The 23,318-nt window shown below is 43.6% G+C and overlaps 1 protein-coding gene across 1 annotated transcript in view; it reads left to right on the plus strand.

The window, feature by feature from the left end:
- The window catches only part of WDFY4 (WDFY family member 4), a gene marked incomplete at its 5' end in the record, with an annotated part of 200,092 nt that overhangs the window by 130,465 nt on the left and 46,309 nt on the right, over positions 1–23,318 (plus strand). The window contains 4 exons of the mRNA XM_080926733.1: positions 3,491–3,639; positions 8,958–9,078; positions 12,010–12,095; positions 13,672–13,734. Coding sequence (XP_080782859.1) covers positions 3,491–3,639; positions 8,958–9,078; positions 12,010–12,095; positions 13,672–13,734 — 419 coding nt within the window. The remainder of the gene's footprint in view (positions 1–3,490; positions 3,640–8,957; positions 9,079–12,009; positions 12,096–13,671; positions 13,735–23,318) is intronic.

Consider the following 23,318-nt stretch of genomic DNA (forward strand, 5'->3'; position numbering starts at 1 on the left):
ATCTCTCTCTATATATATACATATATATATAATCTATATCTATATATAATCTATCTCTATCTCTATCTATTATCTATCTATATATATATCTATATCTATATCATCTATATCTATATCTATATCTATCTATATTTATCTCTATCTCTATCTCTCTCTATCTCTATTTCTATCTCTATCTCTATCTATATCTATATCATCTATATCTATATCTATATCTATATCATCATCTATATATCTATATCATCTATATATAGAGAGCTCCTCCTCTATACCCTCTTACCTCACAATGGGCATTAAACTTTGAGTCGTGGGAAATGTAGTCAAACCGGACTCAAGTTGTAGCTTCCTCCTAACAATGCTGGCAAGGCATGAATTTAATGCTACTTTGCAAAGGGAGCAATTGGCAGTAGCTATGGGAATTTAAAGCTCCCTCACCCTGAGTCTGATTTCTAGAACTTTATTTCTTCGGTGAATTTCCATCAATTCAAAGCGACAAACACAGAATGAGTTTGGCAGCACTGCGAATGCCAAATATTTGGAAGCACTTGAATCTGTAAAAGATTGGCCAGATATGCTGCTTGGGAATAACCTGCAACTATAGTGAAAATCAGATGAGTCTACAGGAGGGGATGTGCAGTGGGCTGCACAGGAAGAGATGAGCTATAGCAAGGTAAATGGAATATGCTGTTTATGTAAAGACGGAAAAGTGTAAAGAAAACCAGACTTGCATTTAGAAGGCCTTTGTCAGGCAGTCAGGCATTCCCTGATTCCTGGCCTGGTTCCTGTCTAGTCTTTGTAAACTCACTGTAAGACGAAACATCCCCAAACCACAGTGCACTGAAATCTACAAAACCAAACCACTGAATCCACCAAACTGAACCACCAAGTCCACAAAACCACTGAATCCACCAAGCCTATCCACTGAATCCACCAAGCCTAACCACTGAGTCCACAAATAGCAAACTGACTGGATCTAAGGTAAAGCCCTAACTGCATTTTCCAAAGGCCTCACCAGCTCAGGCTCTGTTTGCAGGAACTGAGCCTCAGCATGGGCTTTGCTGGAACAAACCATATTCAAACTCAGTGCTGGTGACTTCACCACAGTGCTGGTAAAACTTCTACTTACTTACCTAATTTTGAAGATGGGATTTGAGGTCCAGGCTGGCTTCAAACAAGCCTTGCAACTAATTCTCCCGGTTCAGATTTCCAAGTACTGGGAATACAGATGCATGCCACATTCAGCCTTTTGATCACTCCTCTGCTTACATATACACACCACACACTCACATACACACATACACACATACATACATACATACATACACACATACACACATACACACATACACACATACACACATACACATACACCTCTCACACACCACACACACTCCACACACACATCACCTACCACACACACTCCATATACACATCACATACAAACACATCACATCACATACCCATACACTCACACGCCACACATACTCCACACACACAACATACACCCCCCCATGCACACCACACACACCACACATATTTCATACACTCATCACATACACACAAACATATATGGACTCACACACACTCCACACACATGCACATATACCACACACACATCACATACACATATCACACATATTCCACACACATATCACATAACCCTCACACACCACACACTTACAAACAATATACACTCTACACACACATCACATACACACATACACACTGCACACTCATATACTCCACACACTCTTACACATCACATACTCATAGACACACACACTCCACACACATACACATGTACCACACACACATCATATACATATACCACACACATCATCTATATACCACACACACACACACTACACACACACATACACACATTCCACACATACACACACACTACACACACACACACACACACACACACACACACACACACACACCAGTTACACATACCTTCCATCAGATTTTAATACTGGCATTTATGGGTATGCACCACACTCAGCCTTTGGGTCAATCTCTCCCAGCCATCCCTGCCCCTTCACACTTTAGTGCTGCCATTATAAGTGTGTGCCACCCCTGCCTTTCAGTTTTGCATTGGTAAGGATGGGAATACATGGAGACAATATGGACCTTGGCCTTATTCTTAGTCCCTTTGGGTTTCTTTCATTATTTATTCATGCTGGATTCTAAGTCATTGCATTGTCACAGGTCAGAATCCCTGGAAAGTAGGCTGGGACCTCCACTTGGATATGCTCTCAGGAAGTGTTGTAGAGTGGGAAAGTCACAGCTGGCCTGGTACAGTTGTAATGCAAAGACAATCACACCCAAACAGTGGCTCTGAATTGAGGCAAAAGGACTTTAGCTTCATGACCCCATGTTGGTCTGTTGCTGGGGGCAAGTTGTCACTGGGAAAGGACATGACCCTGCCCCAGATGCTCTCTGTTTGTGAAGGAGTGTAGCCTGCGGTCCAGGAGCAAGTGTCTACATGGGCAATGAATATTCTGTACCTCTACTTGCCTTGGCTTTGCAGTGACAGCATTGCCAAGGCTGCACTGGTTCTGAATATATGGGTCATTTCCTGGCTCAGCTATCCACTGGCTGTTACCAGATGGTCCCTGGACAAATGTTTGTCCTCAGTAAAACGTGTCTCATTATGAACTGGGAAATGCTCTGTTTGTTATAGAGTTTAATGTAAGGGTGATGATTTTACATGCTTAGGTACAGCTATAAAACACTCACCAGCATAAAGCTCAGGAAATGTTGCAGAAGAAGGGAGCAGAGAGATTGTAAGAGTCACACAATTGAGAAGTTTGTTGTGATATGTGTCTCCTAGGAATGTCAGAAGATACTCCTAGGAATTCACTAACATGACCGAAACCAACTGCCTAAGCATAAGCCAAACAAGGACAAGAACAATAGATGAGCTAATGTGCATAGGAGGAAGCACAAGAGGCTTAATCCTACACAAAGAACTGGAAGACAACTAAGGAATGCTGATAGCATGAGAAATAGTCTCCTATTGGAGCACACCAATTGGTTGTTCAAATACCAAGTGGTCAGCCGTGAAAACATACATACGAGTAACATTATGCAGACTGAACAGGTTGTATTTTAAAATATATATGCATGTAACAACAATTAATAGAAATAGAGGTCTTGAATTTGAGAAGGAGTAATGAGGCATATGTCAGAGGGTTTGGAGGAATGAAAGGCAAGGGAGAAATGGTACAATTATAATTTCAAAAATAAAATATTTTTTTAAAAAATGACACTCAGATTGATTGATTAGAGTGGTTGTTGTGCCCATGGGTAGATTAAAAAATTCATGGAGTGATAGTTATCAATGTGCCACACTGGTTGTGGTTGAGATAGTATAGCCTGTCATTCTTGTAGGCCACTACCACTGAGACCTCAGATGTCCTGTCAGTTCATGGGCATGTTTCACAGGCATGCAGTTTGACTCTGGCTCTCTCCCTTCCTCCAGGTATCCCAGAAGTTCCCCATGGTGATTGTGCAGGGACACCGGGTCTCAGAGGGGATCCTTCTCTTCAGCCAGCGGCACTTCTACATCTGTGAGAACTTTACTCTGTCTCCTACAGGCGATGTCTACTGTACCCACCACTGCTTATCCAAGTGAGTTCGATACTTTCCCCAGCAGATTCCTCCAAGCCCTGCCTACTTCTGATTCCATCTCCTCCTCTTCCTAATGTTTACTGTAGGCTTAAAGCCATGAAATAAAATAGAAGCCATGGCCAGGACTCTCCAAAGACAGCCTATGGGCTGGGTAACGGCATGGCAGCCCTGTATGTCTCCTGGCCAGGCAATGTATCATAGCACTCGGGGACCTTCCCTCAGGTTATTTGTGTAACACACTTCAATCACATCAGGGTATATATTCAACAACTGCCTGATTGCCCATTGTTCTATATGAGACAGTGGCTGCTGCCCAAGGCACTCAAGTGAAATGGTCTATACTATATATATACTGTGTGTGTGTGTGTGTGTGTGTGTGTGTGTTTAAAATGTCAGAACATACAATCCATACGTAATATTTCTGTTACCATAGTTAGGAGACATCCTGGCTCTGATGTGGCAAGGGAGAGCTGCCTGGTGATATGACTAAGATCTAATTAGGGCTGTGATTGGGACAGAATGTTCTTTCCAAGCCATTATCCAGGTAAGGTGGCACATGGGTTATCTCAACACTCAGGCAAGGAGGCAAGAAGATGCCAAGTTTGAGGCCAGCAAAGGCTTTAAGTAAGAGTCCTATCTCAAGACAGTGTTTTCTCATGGTCCTTGTTCTTAATAAATAGAAAGGTTTTTCATTGTGGTCTGCAAAGGTTCCTGTGGTGATTGAGCAACTTCTTAGTCTAGTAACTTTCAAAGTGGCTTACCCTGGAGTCACCCAGAAGGATCATTAGCTCACAGACTTCTGTTCTCTGACCGATCTCTAGTTTGTAATTCGGTGGGTCTGGTAGGATTTGATATTTTGCTAGCCCCTAGCTCAGGCTGATTTTACTGGTCGCCAGGGAGTATATACTTCTAAAGTCATTGTTTTTGGATGTTGGCAAAGAATTCGATCTTGACCTCTCAATAGTAAGGGTTTTAACTCCCAGCAATCATGCTTTCAGGAAACCAGAGTTAAAGGGTTTGTGCAAAAGTGTATGCCAGCCCACCCTATTTAGATTATGGTTGAAATTTGCTTTATTACACTTACTGATGTCCTCTTTTGCTAATTTCCATCTTTTATTCATACCAAAACCTCTCCCATTGCTACAAGTCTTTGATGATTTTCCAAAGCTGGAGGAGCATAATTAATACTTGGCACACTCATCTCATCTTCTCACTCATGTTTTATTGATACTGATCAATACGGACGCGGGTCCGCAGGCTGGCCTTTCTACACTGATGAAAGCTCTCTCCCCTTTCTATTGCTCAGCATGCCCATGTAATGACATGCACAACCCATCACTTCAAGCCTCACTTGGGCTTGGATTAAGCTGGCCTGAGATAAGATGCTATTGATCAGCTACACTTTGTTTTAATCATCAAGTTGTCTATCCCTGTATTTGTAATAGAAGTCCAGTGGTTGGACATTTTACTTGTAATTGCAAGAGTGATCTCCCTTGTCTGGAAATGCACTTTCCAAACTGCAGATAGAGTGGAAACCACTGACTACCTTGGGGTATCTCCAGGGAGTTGCCTGGGTATTTTTAGTCACCTCAAGGAAGTGTTTGATAATCAGCCACTCACTGCCCCCACCAGCCTTCCCTCTGGCCTGAAAAGGTGATGGCGTGACTAGAGAATCAGCTCTCAAAGCCAGGCTTCCAGATTCTCCCAGATCAATGGGAATTAGGCCTTATTTTGACCATGGAGACTAAGGGAGGTACATAAATAAGCCTGTTCAAAATAAAGCTGGGTCAACTCTGAAATTTCTCTAAAAGCCATTGAGTTGAGCACAGCCGAGCATTGGACCTTGGAAGAGGCTTGCTGCTGCATCATAAGAATATCTCAAATCAAGTCCAATAACTCGAAACACACCATAGGTGACTGGACTTAGGCATGTACATCAGAGGTGAAGAAGGTCAGGAGAAGCTTGGCTCTTAGTTACCCTGGGCTCTCTCCTCGGTGGAATGTTCAGTGGCTGTATTAGTTTGTTAGGGCTGTCAAAAATTTGGTGGCCTAAAAGGATCATAGAACTTTATAGTTATGAAGACTTCCAAGCTAGAAGGATGAATCAAGGTGTCAGCAGCACCTTTTCATCTGCTCAAAGGAAGAAGCCTTCCTTTCTCCTCAGCTTCTGGTGTCTAGGCAATCTTTGGAATTCCTTAGCTTATATATAGACACATCTACCAGCTACATAGCTGTCTTCTCTTTTGGGTCTTAACACAAGAGCCCTTCTATGATGGCATCAGTTGTATTGGATTAGGCCCACTCCAGTGACTTGATTTTTAACTTGATGGCTTCTATAAATGTCCCATTTTCAAATAAAGTCACACTGTGACATAAACATATCTCTTTGGGTAGTCACAGCTCTACCTTAAATAGTGGCGTCCATGGGAGCCTTGGAGGTCAGGTACAGAACACCTGTTCCATGTCCACAGATACTGTTGGGCATCATTTATATGTTTAATTCAATTCTGCAAAGTTACTAAGTATCTACTTTGTGTGTGTGGTATGGTGGTGGCTCTTCAGCTACAGTGACGTAATATCTCTAAGGAGTATAGATCCCTGAGAGATCCCAGCTACACACTACCACTAATTATCCTGACAAAATCGAGTGACTTCCAACAGAGGCAAACTGAAATATAGTTTACTTTGAAACCCACTTCAGTTGTCAAAGATTAGACCAGTCAGTGTCACGGCTATCATTGACCTGACACAGTGGGTTTCCCCGATATAATTATTAAAATTTATACCAAGGTCACTCTAGACATTTCCTATGTTGAGATGATTGGCTGAAAATAGAACTCTGAACAGCATCCTGTGCCTGCAAGAACAGGTCCTCCTAATAATGAACAAGTTCCAACCTCCTTCCTTCCAATTAACCCAGGATGTCTAAGGGCTGATCTATTTTGATTTATTTAGCACGGTATGTAAGAATGGTTATCTAGAGCACCCAGTGACACCTGCATAAGCACTGCGTGTGACCAACCTCAACTCGAATGTCTAACTGTGAACTTCAACAATGGATGTAGTTGAACTTTTCTGAGGATCTGTGTCTGCTTGTTCTGTTCTACATGGTTATGCAGTTCCTACTGGCATGAGAAAACATGGCTGCTTCTTTTCTCCCCAAAGACTCCTGTTCCAGTACAGGCTTCCCATAGTTTACAGGTATCTGTTGTGGGACCTATAGTATGGGGTAATCTAAAAAGAGGAAGCTGGAAAGAGCTTCACAAAAACTCTGAGGAGAGCCTCCAAGGACACTGCTCAATGAAACTGACTTTAAGAGTCAAGAGGACCTGGGTTTGCAAAATGCAACCTTGGGGGGAAGTATCACCTCTGAAAAGCAGCTTCCAGGTTTATAACTGGAAAGGAGCACATTGCAATCTCAGGGAAGACTCATTTAGGATCAAAATAAACACTGGATTGGGGAGTCCTGAACAGTTAGGAGACATGGCAGTCACTGAGCAAGCATACACAGGGCTCAGGGAAAAATGAGGGGACAGAAGCCATGAGCAAAGGCTGCCTTTACCCAGCCTGTATAGGAGATGCTGGACAATTCTGTGGAGGAGCCAAGGTGTAGAGAGGGGTTTCTATAGTTCTCATCTCAGAAGCCTATGAAGTACAAGAAAGATTGGTGGTTGTCATTCCCACCTGAATGCTGTTTAGCTTAAGCAAAGGGCAGGAGGTAGAATAATCACCTCCGTCTGCATGAAAGTCAGAAATACTTGGAGGCAGCTCAACTTTGGCCCAGCAATGTCTCTAGAAATGTAGCAACAGCCTCCTGTCCAAGGCTTCCAAAACCAAAACCACACATTCTCTTTGACTAGCCCTACAGCGACCTGGCTCTGAGCGGAGGGTCCAGGATGGCTGCTCTGAAGAGGGCCAGGAGGGGTTGCAAAGGGCTTGAGTTTACATCTTTGAAGATATCTGTATAAGGAGCTACCCCAGAGTCCAGATTTCCACCCTGTCCTACAGGAACCTTCAGCTGGACCTGAAAGTAGAAGTTCCTCATAGGATGGAACCCAGGCCACCACTAACTAGACTAGAAATCCCCACCAGGTCTGTGAGAACATGACTCCTCTCAGCCACAGAATGGTGCCACAGGGTCCTTGTGGGCTCCTCTGAGGCTAGCACCAGGAGGAGATCAAACAGTCTTCCTGCCGCCACCCTTCTCCCCCATATACACACCTTGGCAAGAGTTCATTCACTTCTGGCCTCTCTGGGCATCTGATAAGGACATGAATTTCTTCAGCATTGATGTGTTAGGGCAGGTGTTTGTCGTTTATCTGAACAGAAAATCTTATCAGAATGTTCAGAATGTTTGTGGTGATATTCACAGAGTTTGAGATAAAATCTAATCTAAATAAATAAATAAAAAGCTGGCTACATGTCCTAGCTATTTATAAATGGATCTGTCTATAAAGGGAGTTAATGCTATTTCCCAAGACCCCATCTGTGTGAGTGCTGAGAGATATCCCACTCACTTTAAGTACACAAAATGTTCTCTTTGGAAATAAATATCCAGACAAATTTGAGGTCCTCTTCCCTCTCCACTTCCTTCCAAGGAGGCAGGCTCATTCTGAACTTTTGATGGAAAGCCTCCTGAGGCCCCATGCGGTCCCATTCCTGGACAATCTACTATGTCTGACAGGCTATCCCTCCAGGTTGCAGGAGGTGGGACTTATGTCACACATGTCTCTGCTCTTCTTTTTGGTTGGATGCTGGTTGCCCTCCAAGTTCTAGCTTTGTATAATTTTAAAGATAATCAATCTCTTTCTTTCAACAAAGCCTGGATCTTGCAAGCCAAATGAGTTCCAGCATCCAGTTGTCTCTGCCATGTGATTATACCATGTTTCTAATTCAGTGTCCCTCTGTCTTATGATAGTTGTATCCAACAACTCTGGGAAATCAACTTGAACAGCTTCCAGGGCCACTAAAGACTTGAGACTGGAGGAAGTGGGTCCCAAGTACCAAAGATCCATGTAGTGTAACAAATTTGCAGACTTTTGAACTTAGAGAGTTTTTCCATATATTCAATCCCTGGTCAACATGATTCTGTACCCATGAAGCTAGCTCTCTGTCTACTCTTCAAGGGCAGAAAAGAGTGGATATGGGAGACTATCAGCTCATCAAATCAACAGAAAAGTTGGCATAACTACATCCGTCCTCCAGTATAACTTGAAAACTATGGGGCCAGGAGAGGGCGGTAACTGGGAGGAGCCTATTAATCACCTGCTCCCATGGATGCCCACATGTGTGTACAACATATGTTGTTTCCCTTTCAGTATCAGCGATCCCTTCATTTTCAACATGTGCAGCAAAGACCAGTCCTCTGACCATTACTCCTGCCAGCGCCATGCCTACAGTGACCTCAGAGAGCTCCGGCAGGCCCGCTTTCTCCTTCAGGTTAGTTGAGAGGCCCTTATCCACCCAGGGTGTAAGGAGATGGTTTGCTTATCATGATATAGGTGTCATCATAGATATGTCTCTGTGATCCCTCTTGGCTGCTATATACAGCTCAGGACTCTTGTCAAAAAAACCATGGGTATCACTTCCCTGGGCTTCTGGACTTGGAGCTCTGGCAATCTCAACAGCCTCTCCAGCCAGTCCAAAACTGCAGGTCTGCTTTAGCTCAGTGAGTCTTCTAGGAGTCAGCATCTTCTTTATGATATAAAGCTATGCTGAAGCTTTAGGAATTGTGGACATCACAGGGAGCTTGTGACCCAGAGGCATTCTTAATACATGTCACCAGTCCCCTGCTAACTTCTCCCAGAACTTGCCTAGCTCTGAGCTTCTCATTATCTCTCAGGCCAAGTGATTTAGTAACCTGATGACTGTCCCCTCTGATACATCTCCCAGAACCTTCCCACTGCCTATAAGGGCTTCCTATGTCCTAAACAGAGATGGAGAGGCTCCTGTAAGGGAATGAGATCAGCCATGAGCTCCAGCACAATGTTCTGCACAGAACATTCCATTTAGAAGTATCACTTGCAGCATGGGTAGGAGGAAGAGTTCTGGGCCCCAGTGGTGTACACCCCAAAATACCTCCATCATTCTAACTTCAGCAAGGGCAGGACTGCCTCCTGCCAAGCCTTCAAGGAAGCTTCAGGACACAGGAAAATGAGACACTGGTAAACAGAATTCGAGGGGCTTACTTAGCCTTTTTTGCTCTCAAGAGCAATGCACTTTTATGCCTAAGCTATCCTGTTTTAGATCCAAAATAAATGATACAGAGACTTGGTATATTTTATTAACAATCTGCAAGACCTATAGCTGGGCAGGAACTCATCTGTTCTAACCCTACTATGCTAGCTTGGCTTACTCCCAGCCATGTGGTCCTTTACCTGTAATCTGAGTCTTGCTCAGGCTATTTCTGATCCATGTGTGTCTTCATGATGACTCTTCTGGTCCCTCGACCTGGTCCCTTTACCTTGGTCCCTCTATAGCTTCTTCTCTTCCTCTTCTCCATCGCTTGTCTCTTTGGAATCCTCTGACTGGGAGGATCCATCATTCCTCTTTCCTCTACCCAGTTATTGGCTAAATCAGCTTTTTATTAACCAATCAGAGGAGATGAAAATTTTTTGCATAACATTGAGACAAGCCAACTCCCAGACTGCAACCAGACTTTGATGTCTGGGCATAGAAATCAGTATCAGAATACACAGTGCACAAAACCATCCCAACTGGAGAAGACCAAGGTTCATCACTCTCTGCATGTATTGGTATAGTTCCCCAGGATAGAAGGGGCCACTTCTTAACTTGGAAGAACCTATTAAGGGCTCCTTGGATTTGTGGCTTCATTTGGGCTGTGTGGAAAACTTTAATTCTTTCTGTTAGCCTCTTGTAGGAGTCTCATTGTTTCCTAAAGCTTGAAGCTCAGGGAGACCTTTCAAGGGAGTAAATTCTAAAGAGTCCCAGCTATCCTGCAGGCCCCTACTGAGTCCTTTTCCTCCATTGTTGACACTTTTTCCTGAAGGATTTTCTGCTTATTTTTCCTGACCCTGAGCTCTTTCTAAAGAAGGAAAGGATGCGAGGAGGCAGAGTATGGAAGAAGTCTCCACCAGGAAGATTCCAGGCAGGGTAGCTGGTCCTGGGGCCCCCTTGATCACTTTCCCGGGCCACCTCCCCCTCTAGATGGTAGTCATGCCTTGCCTTTTCCACATCATGCTTACAGCACTGACAACATACTGGGCACACAGTTGGTTGATCCCTTCCTAGGCTTCTATGCTTGTCTTGCAGGTTACAGACACACAGCTTAGTGTCACCGAGAGTGTGTTTTCTCCTTCCTAGGAAATAACAATTGCTTCCAAGTGGTGGTTTTCTGGATGGTTGTGAAAGTCAGTGGGAGGGTATTCATGTCTCCAGTGAGCAGGGAGGTTGGGGGAGAAGCATTTACTATCTAGTTCTGGGTTCTCCCAGGAGAGTTGAAGCCTGTCACTCAAAGGATCTGGGTAAGCTGTAGCTTCTAGAGATTGGATTCCACTGTCTGTCTCCTCGTTATTTATATTTCTCTTTGTAGAGAAAAGCATCTCACGTTCTTATGTGTCTTGGTAGAAAGGGACTTGGAGGTACCAGTGTAAATACCCCTCTTCCTGGGATTACTGAGCTGGGAGAACTTGCTGACTATCAAGAGAAACAAGTAGTGTTTATTGCTGGATGCCTAACCTTAGACCCAAGTCTCTGACCATTGTCCCTTCTTGTCCAGGCTCTCAGCCTCCCTGGTTCTTCCACCATCCCTGGGAATTCTTCTTCCCTGATGACATGTCATGCCTAAGGCTTATCCCACATCTGGAATTGTGGTATTCCTTCTTTCAAGTCTGCTATATAAATAGCTTGGAATAGAAGGAAGGAGAGAGAGAGGAGGGGGTGGCCAAAGTAAAAGTAAAAAAAGAAGAGTTTATTCAGGCATTGCAGTGTATAGTCACACCAGAATGGCTCCATGATGTGGGAGAGGAGAGCACTCCATCATCTTACATCTACAGACAAACATGGCTGTTCATCCGACTCCTTAACTTCTGAGAGTTACTGGTGAAATGAGTCCTACTTTAGGAAACTGAGCCTGTGACTCAGAAATGACACACAACTTGAGTGAGAAACTGAACATGCTCTCATTGTCAGCTCTTGCAAACGAAGCCTTCAGTTCCTGCTTCATCTGCAGGCACTATCAGAGTCCCACTCACCCATCACCAAGGTTTTCACCCCTAGAGAGAAGTCTACACTAACCATAAAGTCTTCCTACCACAGAAACCCATGTGCCCAACTGCCTCCTGCTCTGACACTCAGAGACACCTCTGTCTGGGAGTTATTATTCATAATCAAAGTAGTTTCTATGTATAGGATATTGCCCTGGAGATCTTCTTCCAGAACGGGTATTCCAAGCTCCTTGTCTTCTACAACAGCGACCGGAGTAAAGCTTTCAAAAGGTAAGGACTGATAAGTTCTCCCTCCAAAGCACAGATCTTAAACCGTGAACAGAGAAGCAGAGATTCTCGGGCTCTATTCTGAGGAAGTGTCCACAACCTATAGCAAGCAGAATTTAGGTAAGGCACAAAGAGATTTTGACTTTTGGAACAATGTACAGAAAAAGCAGAGGAGGCTGTATTGGGGGACAGAAGCAGTGAATAAAGAGAGAAAACTGTGATAACACAGGCTCTTTAAGAAGCTTTAAGAATATTTTGGCTGTATTTTTCTAATTTTCCAAGTTTTTTTTCTTTTCATCTTCATTTTGTATTTTAATTTTAGTTGTCCCAATTTTGTATTTCACTGAAAAGAACTGATTCCCACTTGCACGCTGGAGTGTCTTTTCTAAGAAAAGCCTGCTGTTTTGCTTCAGCCCCTTCTCTTCTCCAAGTAGAGGAGTCAACCTAAGCAATGCCATTTAGAGTCTGGATTCTTGACACACAGAGTTGTTTCTATTGTTACTAGTCACAGAGATGTGGATCAGAGAAGGTCAGAGGCCTGGTCACCAGAAGAGCACACAGAGGTGGGGGCCAGGAAAAGCAGGTGACCTCTGACACTCCGGCCTGGGGAGCTTCCAGCTTTGTTTTTCTAGTGGCCCTGGCTAGTAAGTGACCCTGGAGCCAGTTGCCACATTCAGAACTTAGTGAGTGGAGGAAAATAGTGTACAGGTTTGTATCTGCTAAGAGCACCCCATTTTGGATCAGCTGCTGCCTTCTAAAACAATCAGTGCAGCTCCTGCTGTCTGGACAGACTGAGCAGACACACAGTGTTTAAGCTGCGTCATGTCTCTTCTGCAGTGTGAGTCGCCTGTTTCCTTTCTGCAACTCCAATGGTGTGTTAGAGACAACCAGTTTCTGGAGGGATGGTTTATTTCGGGTCACATGTTAGAGGTGCCAGAACTTGACCAGTTGGCCTCGCTACCCTGGACTTCTTGTCATATGGTGTCTCATGCTGTCTCACCTCATAGCAGAGAAGCAAACAGGAGCAAGAGGAGCTTGGGTCCTACAGTCTCTTTCAAGACTCAGCCTAACAATGACCTAAAGACCTTCATTCTGTCTCAGCTCCTCACAGCTCTGCCACATTCCAGTAGCAGCACCGTGGGAACCAAACCTTTCCTGGGGTCTTTGAAGAGCATATCAGATTCAAATGTTAATGAAGAGCTTGGGCTGTGGGAGTGGCTTAATGGAAGCTGTGCTCTAGGAGACTTAAGATAACCTTTGAACCCACAGTGATACACAGGAATATAAGAAGTAGTTGTTAAATTGGCTATGGATATATAAGGTGCTTAGGCCCCCAAAAGATCTCCAAATACTTGGATTCAGTAAATATTGCTGTTATCAATGGACCTGGTATATGTGATGCAAGAGACTGCCGAAGGGTGGATACCGGAGGCACCAGAGGCCCCATGGTCAGGACTGCAGGGCAGGATGGAATGAGGGACATGGACAGGAGATATGGAACTATCGGTTCTGATGGTGCTTCTGCTGCTGCTGGGAGGGCCGTGACTCTGCTGATGAAACTATTTCTCTTTTTGTTTAGCTTTTGCACTTTTCATCCCAGCTTGAAAGGAAAAGGCACCACAGAGGATCCCTTCAACCTAAGGTAATGTCAGGGCAGAGGCATGCTTTGTCCTCAATCTCCTGCTCTAGTGCTATGCAGAGGGCACATTCATTTGTTTGTAAATTCCTTTCCAACTTGAACTACAAGTATCCCCTGCCACAAAGGGTCTAACTCCAGCACAGCCTGAACGAGGCCCTAGGGAAGAAGTGTGCACCAGCCTTAAGAGTTCTGGGTGTTCAGACACTAGACCAAGGTAGACTGAACATTTTTAGAAAATCTGAAACTCTCCAAATGCTGAATCTATGAGCACCAATGGGATGTCACAAGTAGAAATGTCTGCGTGTTAACTCAGGCAACATATTGGTCACAATCTAGCCAGTATATTAAAAATGTTATATAAGACTGTCTCCAGGATTTGTGTAGAGGATGTATGCAAAGTAACCATTGAGCCTGCTGGCATTGGAGTCGCATTGGCTGTCAACAGACCAACATGAATTTCTTGGTGAGACTTAGGTCCGAGACCTAAGACACTTCATTATGTATATGCAAATATTCAAACTTCCAAAACTATCAGAAGTTCGAACATTTCTGGTTCTAGGCATTTTGGATAAGTAATATGCAGCATAATGAATAGTGCACGGATGACAGGAAGTTAAAAGCCTATTATGTGGGTCATCTTGCTGGGAATGGTACATGTTCTGCCCCCAGACAGCATCTCCTCTGCAGGGACCCAGTTCCTTGAAATGTCAATCTAGAACCAGTAAACATTTTTATTTTTGATGGGAAGGGGAAGAAGAAGATGGGGATTGGTTTTATCCCTGAGTATGTGTGGGAAGGGCAGTTGCCATCCCAGGAATGGTATTTAGTAACTTTGTATTAAGGACGGATGGGTCTGACCTATTTATTTGAATTATTAGTAACCTGTGACATGTGGTATCAGAGGCTCAACAAATTGACAAACAAAAAAACACCAGACTCCTTTATTGTGGTTGAGTTTATTCTGCTCTCGGGAGGAAGATTCTCTCTTTAGTCTGAGAAACAAAAGAGGGAGTGGTGAGAGAAGGATTAATAAGAAAAAAAATAAACTTGAGTTAAGACTTGGTCTATGACAGATGCATCATAGAGGGGACCAGAAGAAACATTGCTGGGATCGGGGGGCAGAACTGAACCCCTTCAGGGAGCGTGGTTAGCCTGGCAAAGCTGCTGCATGTGCCCTTTAAGGATTTACTGGGAACAGGTAAAGAGACTTTCTGGTGAATCTTATAAAGCCCTGGAGGAATTTTGGTCATGGTGCTATTTTTATAAATACCTGGGAGGTAAGGGTGGGGGTCAACAGAGAAAGGACAAACCTGACTTATTTCTGAGAAGAATTACCTGGGCAGTTAGGTCAGGAATGGAGCATATATCAGGGGCAAAAGTAGAGACTGGTTTGGAGCCTGCTGCAGTGACCCAGCGGTGCTGATAGTGGGTTCAGAGCTAACAAAAGTGATATATGCGGTCAGACTGTGGACGTGTGCTAAAGATGCGGTGATAGTATCTGATGACCAGTGTGAGGTGTTCGTGAGGGGGAAGGGAGACTTAGAGAAAGGGAAAGGTTTAGTCCTGAGTAGTTGGGAAGTGATGTGAAGACAGCCAGAACAAGCTGCAGTAGGTGCTGCATATCTGGGGCTTTGTTTAGGATATGTGAATTTAGAGATCCCTTTCAGGAGGGGCCAGGTGACAACATCACGTAGAGCATCAGATATGTGAAGTTGTGAGTTTAAATGGGGGGAGATCCTGCTGAGATGTACTTTGGAGTATTTCAAGCCAAGAACATACTCAAAGTCAGTTGGTGATTGCCTGCCTGCACTTGGAAAAGCAGTGGAGAGCTTGAACACATAGGGGCCTGCAGAGAGGAAGCACACAGAGAGGAGCCAGCAAGAGGTGGAGAAGGGAGAGGCAGAGTTAGCTTAGGCTGCAGGCATGGGGAAGCCCCTAAAAGGTAGGAATGGTCAGACATTCTCCATAGGCCAAGCAGGATAGGAACTGAGGTGAGGGAACCCACCTTGGCAACATGGAATCCCTGACAGTTTCAACAGAAGGTGGTTTCTGCTTACAGGGACAGGACCAGGACTTTAGTTCTCTAACAGAGGGGGAAGTCAAGGTGAGTCAGGGCCCTGTGAGGTGGCTGTTTGCCAACCACAATGAGCACAGTTCAATAGTTGATGAAGGTATGCCTGAGTGTGCAGGTCAGCTGATATCACTCTTGGACATCTTATGCTGCTGTCATGACAGACTCATTGTCTACCCTTACATTGACTGTAAGTTGTTGTCAGCCACCCGAATGAATGGACAGAAGCAAAAGAGATGGCTCAGTGCCTCATGTTCCCGAAGAAAAAATAAACCAAAGAGCAAACAAAACAGCTCATCACCATGTATGGCTGGCTCTCTAGATTCATGAAAGTCTTCTGGGAGCTATGGCTATCTTCGAAAAAGGGCTTGCCTAGGCAGTTCTGTTCTAGCCAGGATTTAAAAACACTTATCATCTATACTTCCAGCATGTTCTGACCAAGTATCACATAGGAAGTCTGACTAGAACCACACTGTATCCTGGTTATTTTAGCAAAATAGTCACAACCTGATTTTCATTTTCTCTATTTACACTACATGCTGATCTGAGAACCAGTCGAATTATTTCATTGTTCCAATCAGGACAGCATGCTCTTAAAAATGAATCACGTGAAGCACTTAGGAATTCCACGGCTGGGCATAGCCATTCTTAGGCTATTGTCTTCGTACCCTTAAAGGGCTCTACCCCAGCCATGCAAACTCTCTACCTCTCCCAGTTTCTAGTGCAGTTAGGAAGGAGGCAGACAGAGAAGGGATAGAGGAAATGATGTAGATGAACCGGCTGTACCCACCATGTTGGGGGTCCTTACAGAGATGCTGTCAGGTGGTATGGTTCTCCAGATGGGTCAAACTCGTGTAATGTCCTCACTCATTCTTGTGTGCTTCCTTGCACATATCCAACAGCTTCTTTTAGTTCCACTATGATGCTTTTTCACATTGTGGCAGAATTTCCCTGGGTTATTCTGTGTTGTTCCTGGCACAGTTCTAGCATTCCCTCCAGCATGGAGACCCTTGTAAGAAACTCTGTCATCTGCTGGGAACATCATGCAGTGCTCCAGAGTTCCCAAAACATGTGTTTCAACACAGTGTTCTACCACTGAGGACTTTCTGCTTATTTCCTTTATAAATTATCTTTGAAAATCATAAAAGACAAGGAATTTAGAATGTTAGTGACCAAAAGCTTTGCCAGTCCTATAAGATGGTGATCTGTGGTCAGTTACAATGCCTGGACTCAGCATCAAGTTCTCCTCTTTACCATGCTTTCACCTCCAGACCCCTCCTCAGAGATCAGGGCCACTGACTAGCTCAGAGGCTTCATATCTGTAATTCACAGGTTATTTTAGTAAAGATCATTTCATCTCCTCCCCAACTGGAGCAATATGGTTCCTGGGCTTCTTGATCTGAAGCCCTGAGAGGTAGAAGCTGAAACAATCCATCCCTTTGGGCTTAGAAAATAACAGATGTAACCAGACACAGAATAAATACTGCTACTAACTCAGAATAAGTGACACAACCGATACCCCAGCATTCAGATGCTTCTAACACATTCCTGCAACACCTTGTGATTAGGGAATAGATATGTAATGTCCAGGGATGATAGAAAGCTGGGAAGCAGCCTAGTCACTCATCTACCCCAGATAAAACTATGCCCAGACAACCCCCAAGAAACCTAGAACATAGATACAGAGGCAATGTATTTTTTTCAAGCAACTCTATTAGAACTTGCTAGGATACAATCAACAATGAGTACTTTCAAATGAGTCCACTAAGCCGAAAGTACAATGTTTCTTTGCTTGAAATTCCTTAACTCTATGGCATGGCTGAAGAATTACACACAGCTCAGGGCTTACTAGGTATGCTAGAGTATCACATTAACTATACCATAGTGACTCTTAAGTAGATAATGGAGGGAGGTACAAAAATATGCTGGTTGTTGAGTCGAGGCTGTAATTAATTTAAGGTTTAGTTTAAAAGTAACTATAGATTCATAGGAAGTTGTAAAACAGTGGTGTCTCCTCTATACATGCATCATCTACTCCCCACCCTTAATGGAAGCAGGTGGTTTAACCACTGAATTATACAGTTTTAAAACTAGAACCACTCATGTTGTTTACATCTTTGTGATTTTTGCATTTTCCCAGATTCGTGTGTCACCATAATCCTAATGAGCACCCATTTCTTCATTACAAAAACAACTCTTAACACTGCCACTTTCACTATCAAGCTCACCCATGAAATGCCTGGCATTCTTGGCTACTGGCAATCACTGACCTGCCCCTACACCACTTTCATTTGATCACTTAGAGACACTTTTATAAATATAATCACAGAAGTGTGCAATATTTGAAGACTGGCCCTTTAAAGCCCAGAATACCACAACTGAGTTCTGTCTAAATTGTTGCAATTTCAAATAATTTGCTTTCTTTTATTGTTGACTAGCACTCTCTATGTAAGATATAATACCAGAGTTTGTTTGTTCATCTACTTGTGGATCAAAAACCATTTGGTTGTTTCTAGAGCCACTACAAATAAAATTGACCATTTACATTTAGTGTAATAATTAAAATGTAGACCATTAGGCAATTTTAACTTTTGTCTGTGTTTTCTTTATTTCTGTTTTCCTTTTGCTATCTTTTTTGTGTACAACTAAGAGAATGGTTAAAATTTTACTTCGATTAGTCCATTGTGTGTAAGTATTTCTCTAGGTGTGTACTTTATATGTTTTGGTTCCTTTGTGTCTGTAATTATATTTGTAATTTTCACAAGTTACTGGTGGTGAGCTTGTACCATTTTGAGTGACATGTAGAGAATGACTTTTCAGTCTTACTGCAGACTTTTAAGTCTTTAATTGTCTATCAATATATATCTATAATTTTCTTAAATGCTCTCTTTATATACATCTAGAAAACCACATGAAATATCTTTCAAAGACATTTCCACAAACAGGTAGCATAGTAACAAGGTAAATAAAGTAAAAATCATAAAGCAACTCAGTGACTTGGGCAGCAACGGAGAGCCTGTCTTCCAGAATGTTCCCTGTGCCATTCTGTCTTCTAATTTGGGGCTTTTCCTCTTCAGAGTAGTTAATTTCTGTTAGCTGATTGATCTTCATGTATTTTGCCATAAACTACTCTAGAAGGTGGATGTTGAGCGTAACCTGGGGAATGGAGATACAAGAGACTAAGGCAACTGCTCCAGGCCACAAGGGCAAAACATAGGTCATACTGAGGTCACACCAGGGTCACCCAGGCTGTACCTGGCTCTTAGGAACAGGAACTATTGTTACTATGCATAGTTTCTGTTCTGCTTGAGGAAAGAGGAACCCATGGCTTTGTATCAAATCTTTCTAGACTTACTACAACTACGAGAAAACATGGCAGTGGTACTTCATAGCAGGAAAAACCATCAATATTAAGTAAGATGTAGAAGATGACTGCTAAGTGCTCCATCTTTCCAGTCTTTGTCTGGTAGCCCGCAATTCCTAGCTAAAAATGTATCTAACTGCAGTGCCTGCCAGATGAATCAAAGATGTCTGCCTGCTTGGTTCTCAATCCTGATGAAATAACAAGCTTAAACCCTTTCTAAGACACAGAAAAGATGAAAGTGCCGGGAGCAGCTTCATTGAAAATGGAAAGGAAGTATCATTGTATATGCCAGCTAGTCAGAGGGCTTCAAATCTGCAAGGTAAATTTTGAGGGCCACCATGCTGAGATGTGGAAGCTCAAGTGGGAATGAGTTAGGGGGAGGACAGCAGAGAGCACAGAGGGAGGAATCCTTGGTCAAGACCCAGACCCTTCCTGGCACAAGTTGTAGCTGCAATGTTTTGTTTTTAATGTCTCCTCTTTGCTGACTTCAACGGATGCTTAGCTAACCTAAGACACATTCTCCAGAGAAAGTTCTTTGGGGCCAGCAGTTGATCTATGTAGCACCCAAAGACTGGCTGCTGCTACCTCTAGATCACAATCCTCTATGGACCCTGGAGCATCAGGTTCAGAGAGGATGAACCTGTGGTCATGAGCATGGCTGTGTAATCGGTACATCCTAGTATGTAGAATACTAACGTGGGCAGTTGAGGTTGGGGTTCCTATAGAAATCCCTATGCTTGGTTTGAAAATGGCTGAAACACTGAATTCACCTAGGATCTCAGAAAGGTATAAAACAAACAACCCACATATTCCAGCCAGCCACATCTTTTTAAAAAGGTGCATTATTAGAATGCATTTTAGTTCACATATACTGTGCAGTTCCCAAAGAGTGAAATAACCATCCACACCTCTCCAGGAAGCTTGAAAGTGACACTTTGGGTCCTCATGAAGACCACACCAAGGATGTCCAAACAGCACTGGGCAGTGAACCTCTTCTGTCTTTATACACTAATATCAAAAATACAAACAAACAAACAAACAAATCCAAAGTTCTGTAAGGTGCAGTTTCAAGAAGAATCCCAGATTTGGGTTCACAAAAGTAGCACAGAATCCGGATGAGGGGGTTACAAACTGGCTAAAAGCCACAATGGAGGAAGAGACAAAAAGGAATGAAACCTTTATTTCAAATGATAACTGTATTTATCATTCCCAAAACATTCCCTTTAAAAGGATGTTTTTGGGTTGATTAATCCCCTTATTTAATTGTGGCTGCCATCTAACTCAGCAATCTTCTTGCTTTAGTCTCTCAAGTTGTGGGACTTCAGGAATGCTCAGTTTTTCTATCTTATCACAAGCTAGGCAGAAGGTGTTGTTGTTGCTAGCTAAAGGGAAAGGAAAGAAAAAAAGAAGGATGGCAGGAGGGAGAGAGGGAGAAAAAGAGGGAAGGAAGAAGGAAGGAAGAAAGAGAAATAGAGAGAGAGAGAGAGAGAGAGAAAGAGAGAGAGATAGAGAGAGAGAGAGAGAGAGAGAGAGAGAGAGAGAGAGAGAGAGAGAGAGAGAGAGAGAGAAAGCAAACACTAGTTTTGGCAATAACGGGAACTGTCTCCATGTCTGCTTTCACCCACGGCAATCGAGCTATGAATGGAAGCCCTGTCAGCTTCCCATCTAAAAGGCAGAACCATATGCTATGCCTGTGTGGTCTGACACATTCTGTTAGCAGAGCTCCTAAGCTTAAGACCTGGCAAATGAATTTATGAATTTATTTAGAGTTTTGCCTAAAACTTGGAAGAGAGAGTTAAGTGATTCTTTTCTCCACAAAGGGCGTTAGAAATTGTAGGGAGGAGGAAACAGCTTGGGGGTGGTTCCTTTAATCCAAGAACTTGCCAGGAAGAGACAGGCTGATTCTGTTGGAAATCAGTCCCCAGTGAGAAGAGCAGAAAGGATGAGTTAGAAGATGACATCACCCTGTGCTGTGATCCCTGATGGGACAGAGGATTCCAGAGAGGAGGTATGGCATCAGCAACAGCAACCCACACCAAACTCACATCTTCAAGCATCAGTTTCCCAGATGTTAGAGATGCAGAGCTGAGCAAAAGGATGCTGGAGCTTCTCTTACGGCCTCATCCTCTGGTTATTGTACTGGTTTTCACAGTGAGTTCCTGGCTAGCCTGGGCTACATAGTGAAACCCCGTCTGAGAGAAAAAAAGAAGAGAAGAGGAAACAAAACCCAGGAACTCCATTCATGCAAATGTAGCTGTGGGTACCAGCAGCAGACCAGAGGGTGTTGTTCTTCTGAGATCACGACTGTTTGAGTGACCATTCCCACTCCCGATAGATATTTTCTGTAGAAATCCTCACACCTAGGGCCTATTACAGATATGGCAGTAGCCTCATCTTTAGCCAGGCTTCCAATAAAGCATCAGCTATGTTAAAGGAAGAGAAGGATGTAAAGAGAAGTGGCCATATTGAGGAGGATGTGGTCAGCAGATTCTGGGATGCATGTTCCTGGTGGGTTAAATGCAGTCTGCTCAGTGGCATGTGTCACAACTATTTTAAAATAGAGCCTGGAACACACTATTTTCAGGATGCAGAACTGCCAGAAAATAATCTAAACCACGTGACAATCCAGATGCTCATCACAGAAATATTTCTATTAGTGCAAAATTGTAAACAACGTAAATGCCCACAAGCACATATCATTATGCATATCATGAGAACAACTGTTTTGCAAATGTTTATGATGTGAGCTCCCAAAGACCATGTAACAACATGGGCTTCAAAACAGGGTAGAAATGACATGAAGACTCTGATTTTAGCTATGTGGAAACATACATACAGAAAAATAACTGGGAAGAGAACATGCCCCCTTTACAGCGGCTTGTGCCACAAAATGGTGGACGTGGTAAGCAACTTCATTTAGAACTAGACTGTGCTCTGGTTACTGTCGTAATGAAAAATATTTACTAACTGGGGGGAACCACAATGGGGAATTTGAATCTAGATTATTCTGAGATTTTAAAAGTGTGACTCAGAGTGTTGTGAACTAAGCATTAAGAAAGAAATATGAATCCCTAGGAGCCAGAAGATGAAGGCTCCTGTCTGCCATTTGTAGTGTGAAGAAGTGAATCAGTCCCCAGCACTGAGGCCTCCAGAACTGTAAACTAGCCTCTGCTCCATAGCTCACTACCCACTCAGCCAAGTCAGGGGAAAGGCCTGTGCAAGCTGTCTTGCTCTGTCCTTTACCCCCATGTCTATGAAGCGATGAGTGAAAGGGGCACCATCTTCCTGAGGAGAGCTCACAGTGGTGGGAACATTCCCTCCACCCTTGCCATTTCTGCCTGAAGAACTAGTACAACTCCTGTCCCTGCCCACAGCCATCTTTCAGCTGCACACCAGGCTCTCCTTTGCGGAGGAAACAAGTCGGCCGTGCATCTGTTCTGGGCTGCCTGGCTCAGAAGCTAACAGGCTCTAGTACTGCATTTTCTCAGATGAAGGAACCAGACAGCAAGGAGTAAGGAGCCCTGGGAAGGTAGATGAGTTGCTATAAGCCTTCATCTGCCCAATTCTACACCTTTGGATTCTATCTCTGCCAGTGCAGCCTGTGAAAGGGAATGCCCAGCAGTAAAGTACACTGCCTTGTGGAGACTGAAATGGTAAAGTCCCTGACCTCTAAGTTCTTCAGGTCAGAATGTTCTGCCCATCTCTCCTTACTTGGCCTCTCTTCCAGCTTGTACAATGCCAGTCAAGCCTTTCTCCTTTGCACATGCTTGCTGCACCTACCACAAAAGACACCCCCACCCCTCTCTCTCTTCTTATGGGTCTGAAAAGGTGCTGGGCACATATACAGTCCACCAAGGGCCTCCAGGAAAGCTCCTAGATCGACTGTGTAAATATAACTACTTCTGGCTTTCCTGGTGATATTTAATGGAGACGCTTCTCCATCTCTCAGCCATTACTCTCTTACCAACCCATGTTCTCAGACTGCTGGCCTCTAAGGCCTAGGTCCAACATTTTCTGAGCTGGCAATATGTCCCCAAATGTCAGTGATAATTAGAGTATGTCAGTATCACTAGTTCCCTGGCCCTAACTGGCTTCCAGGAGAGTTCAGGACAGAAATGAGTTAGACAGATAGATGGGGGTACTTTATAGGAT

This window comes from Micromys minutus (genome assembly GCF_963924665.1).
Source record: "Micromys minutus genome assembly, chromosome: 12".
NCBI classification, from domain to species: Eukaryota; Metazoa; Chordata; class Mammalia; order Rodentia; family Muridae; genus Micromys; species Micromys minutus.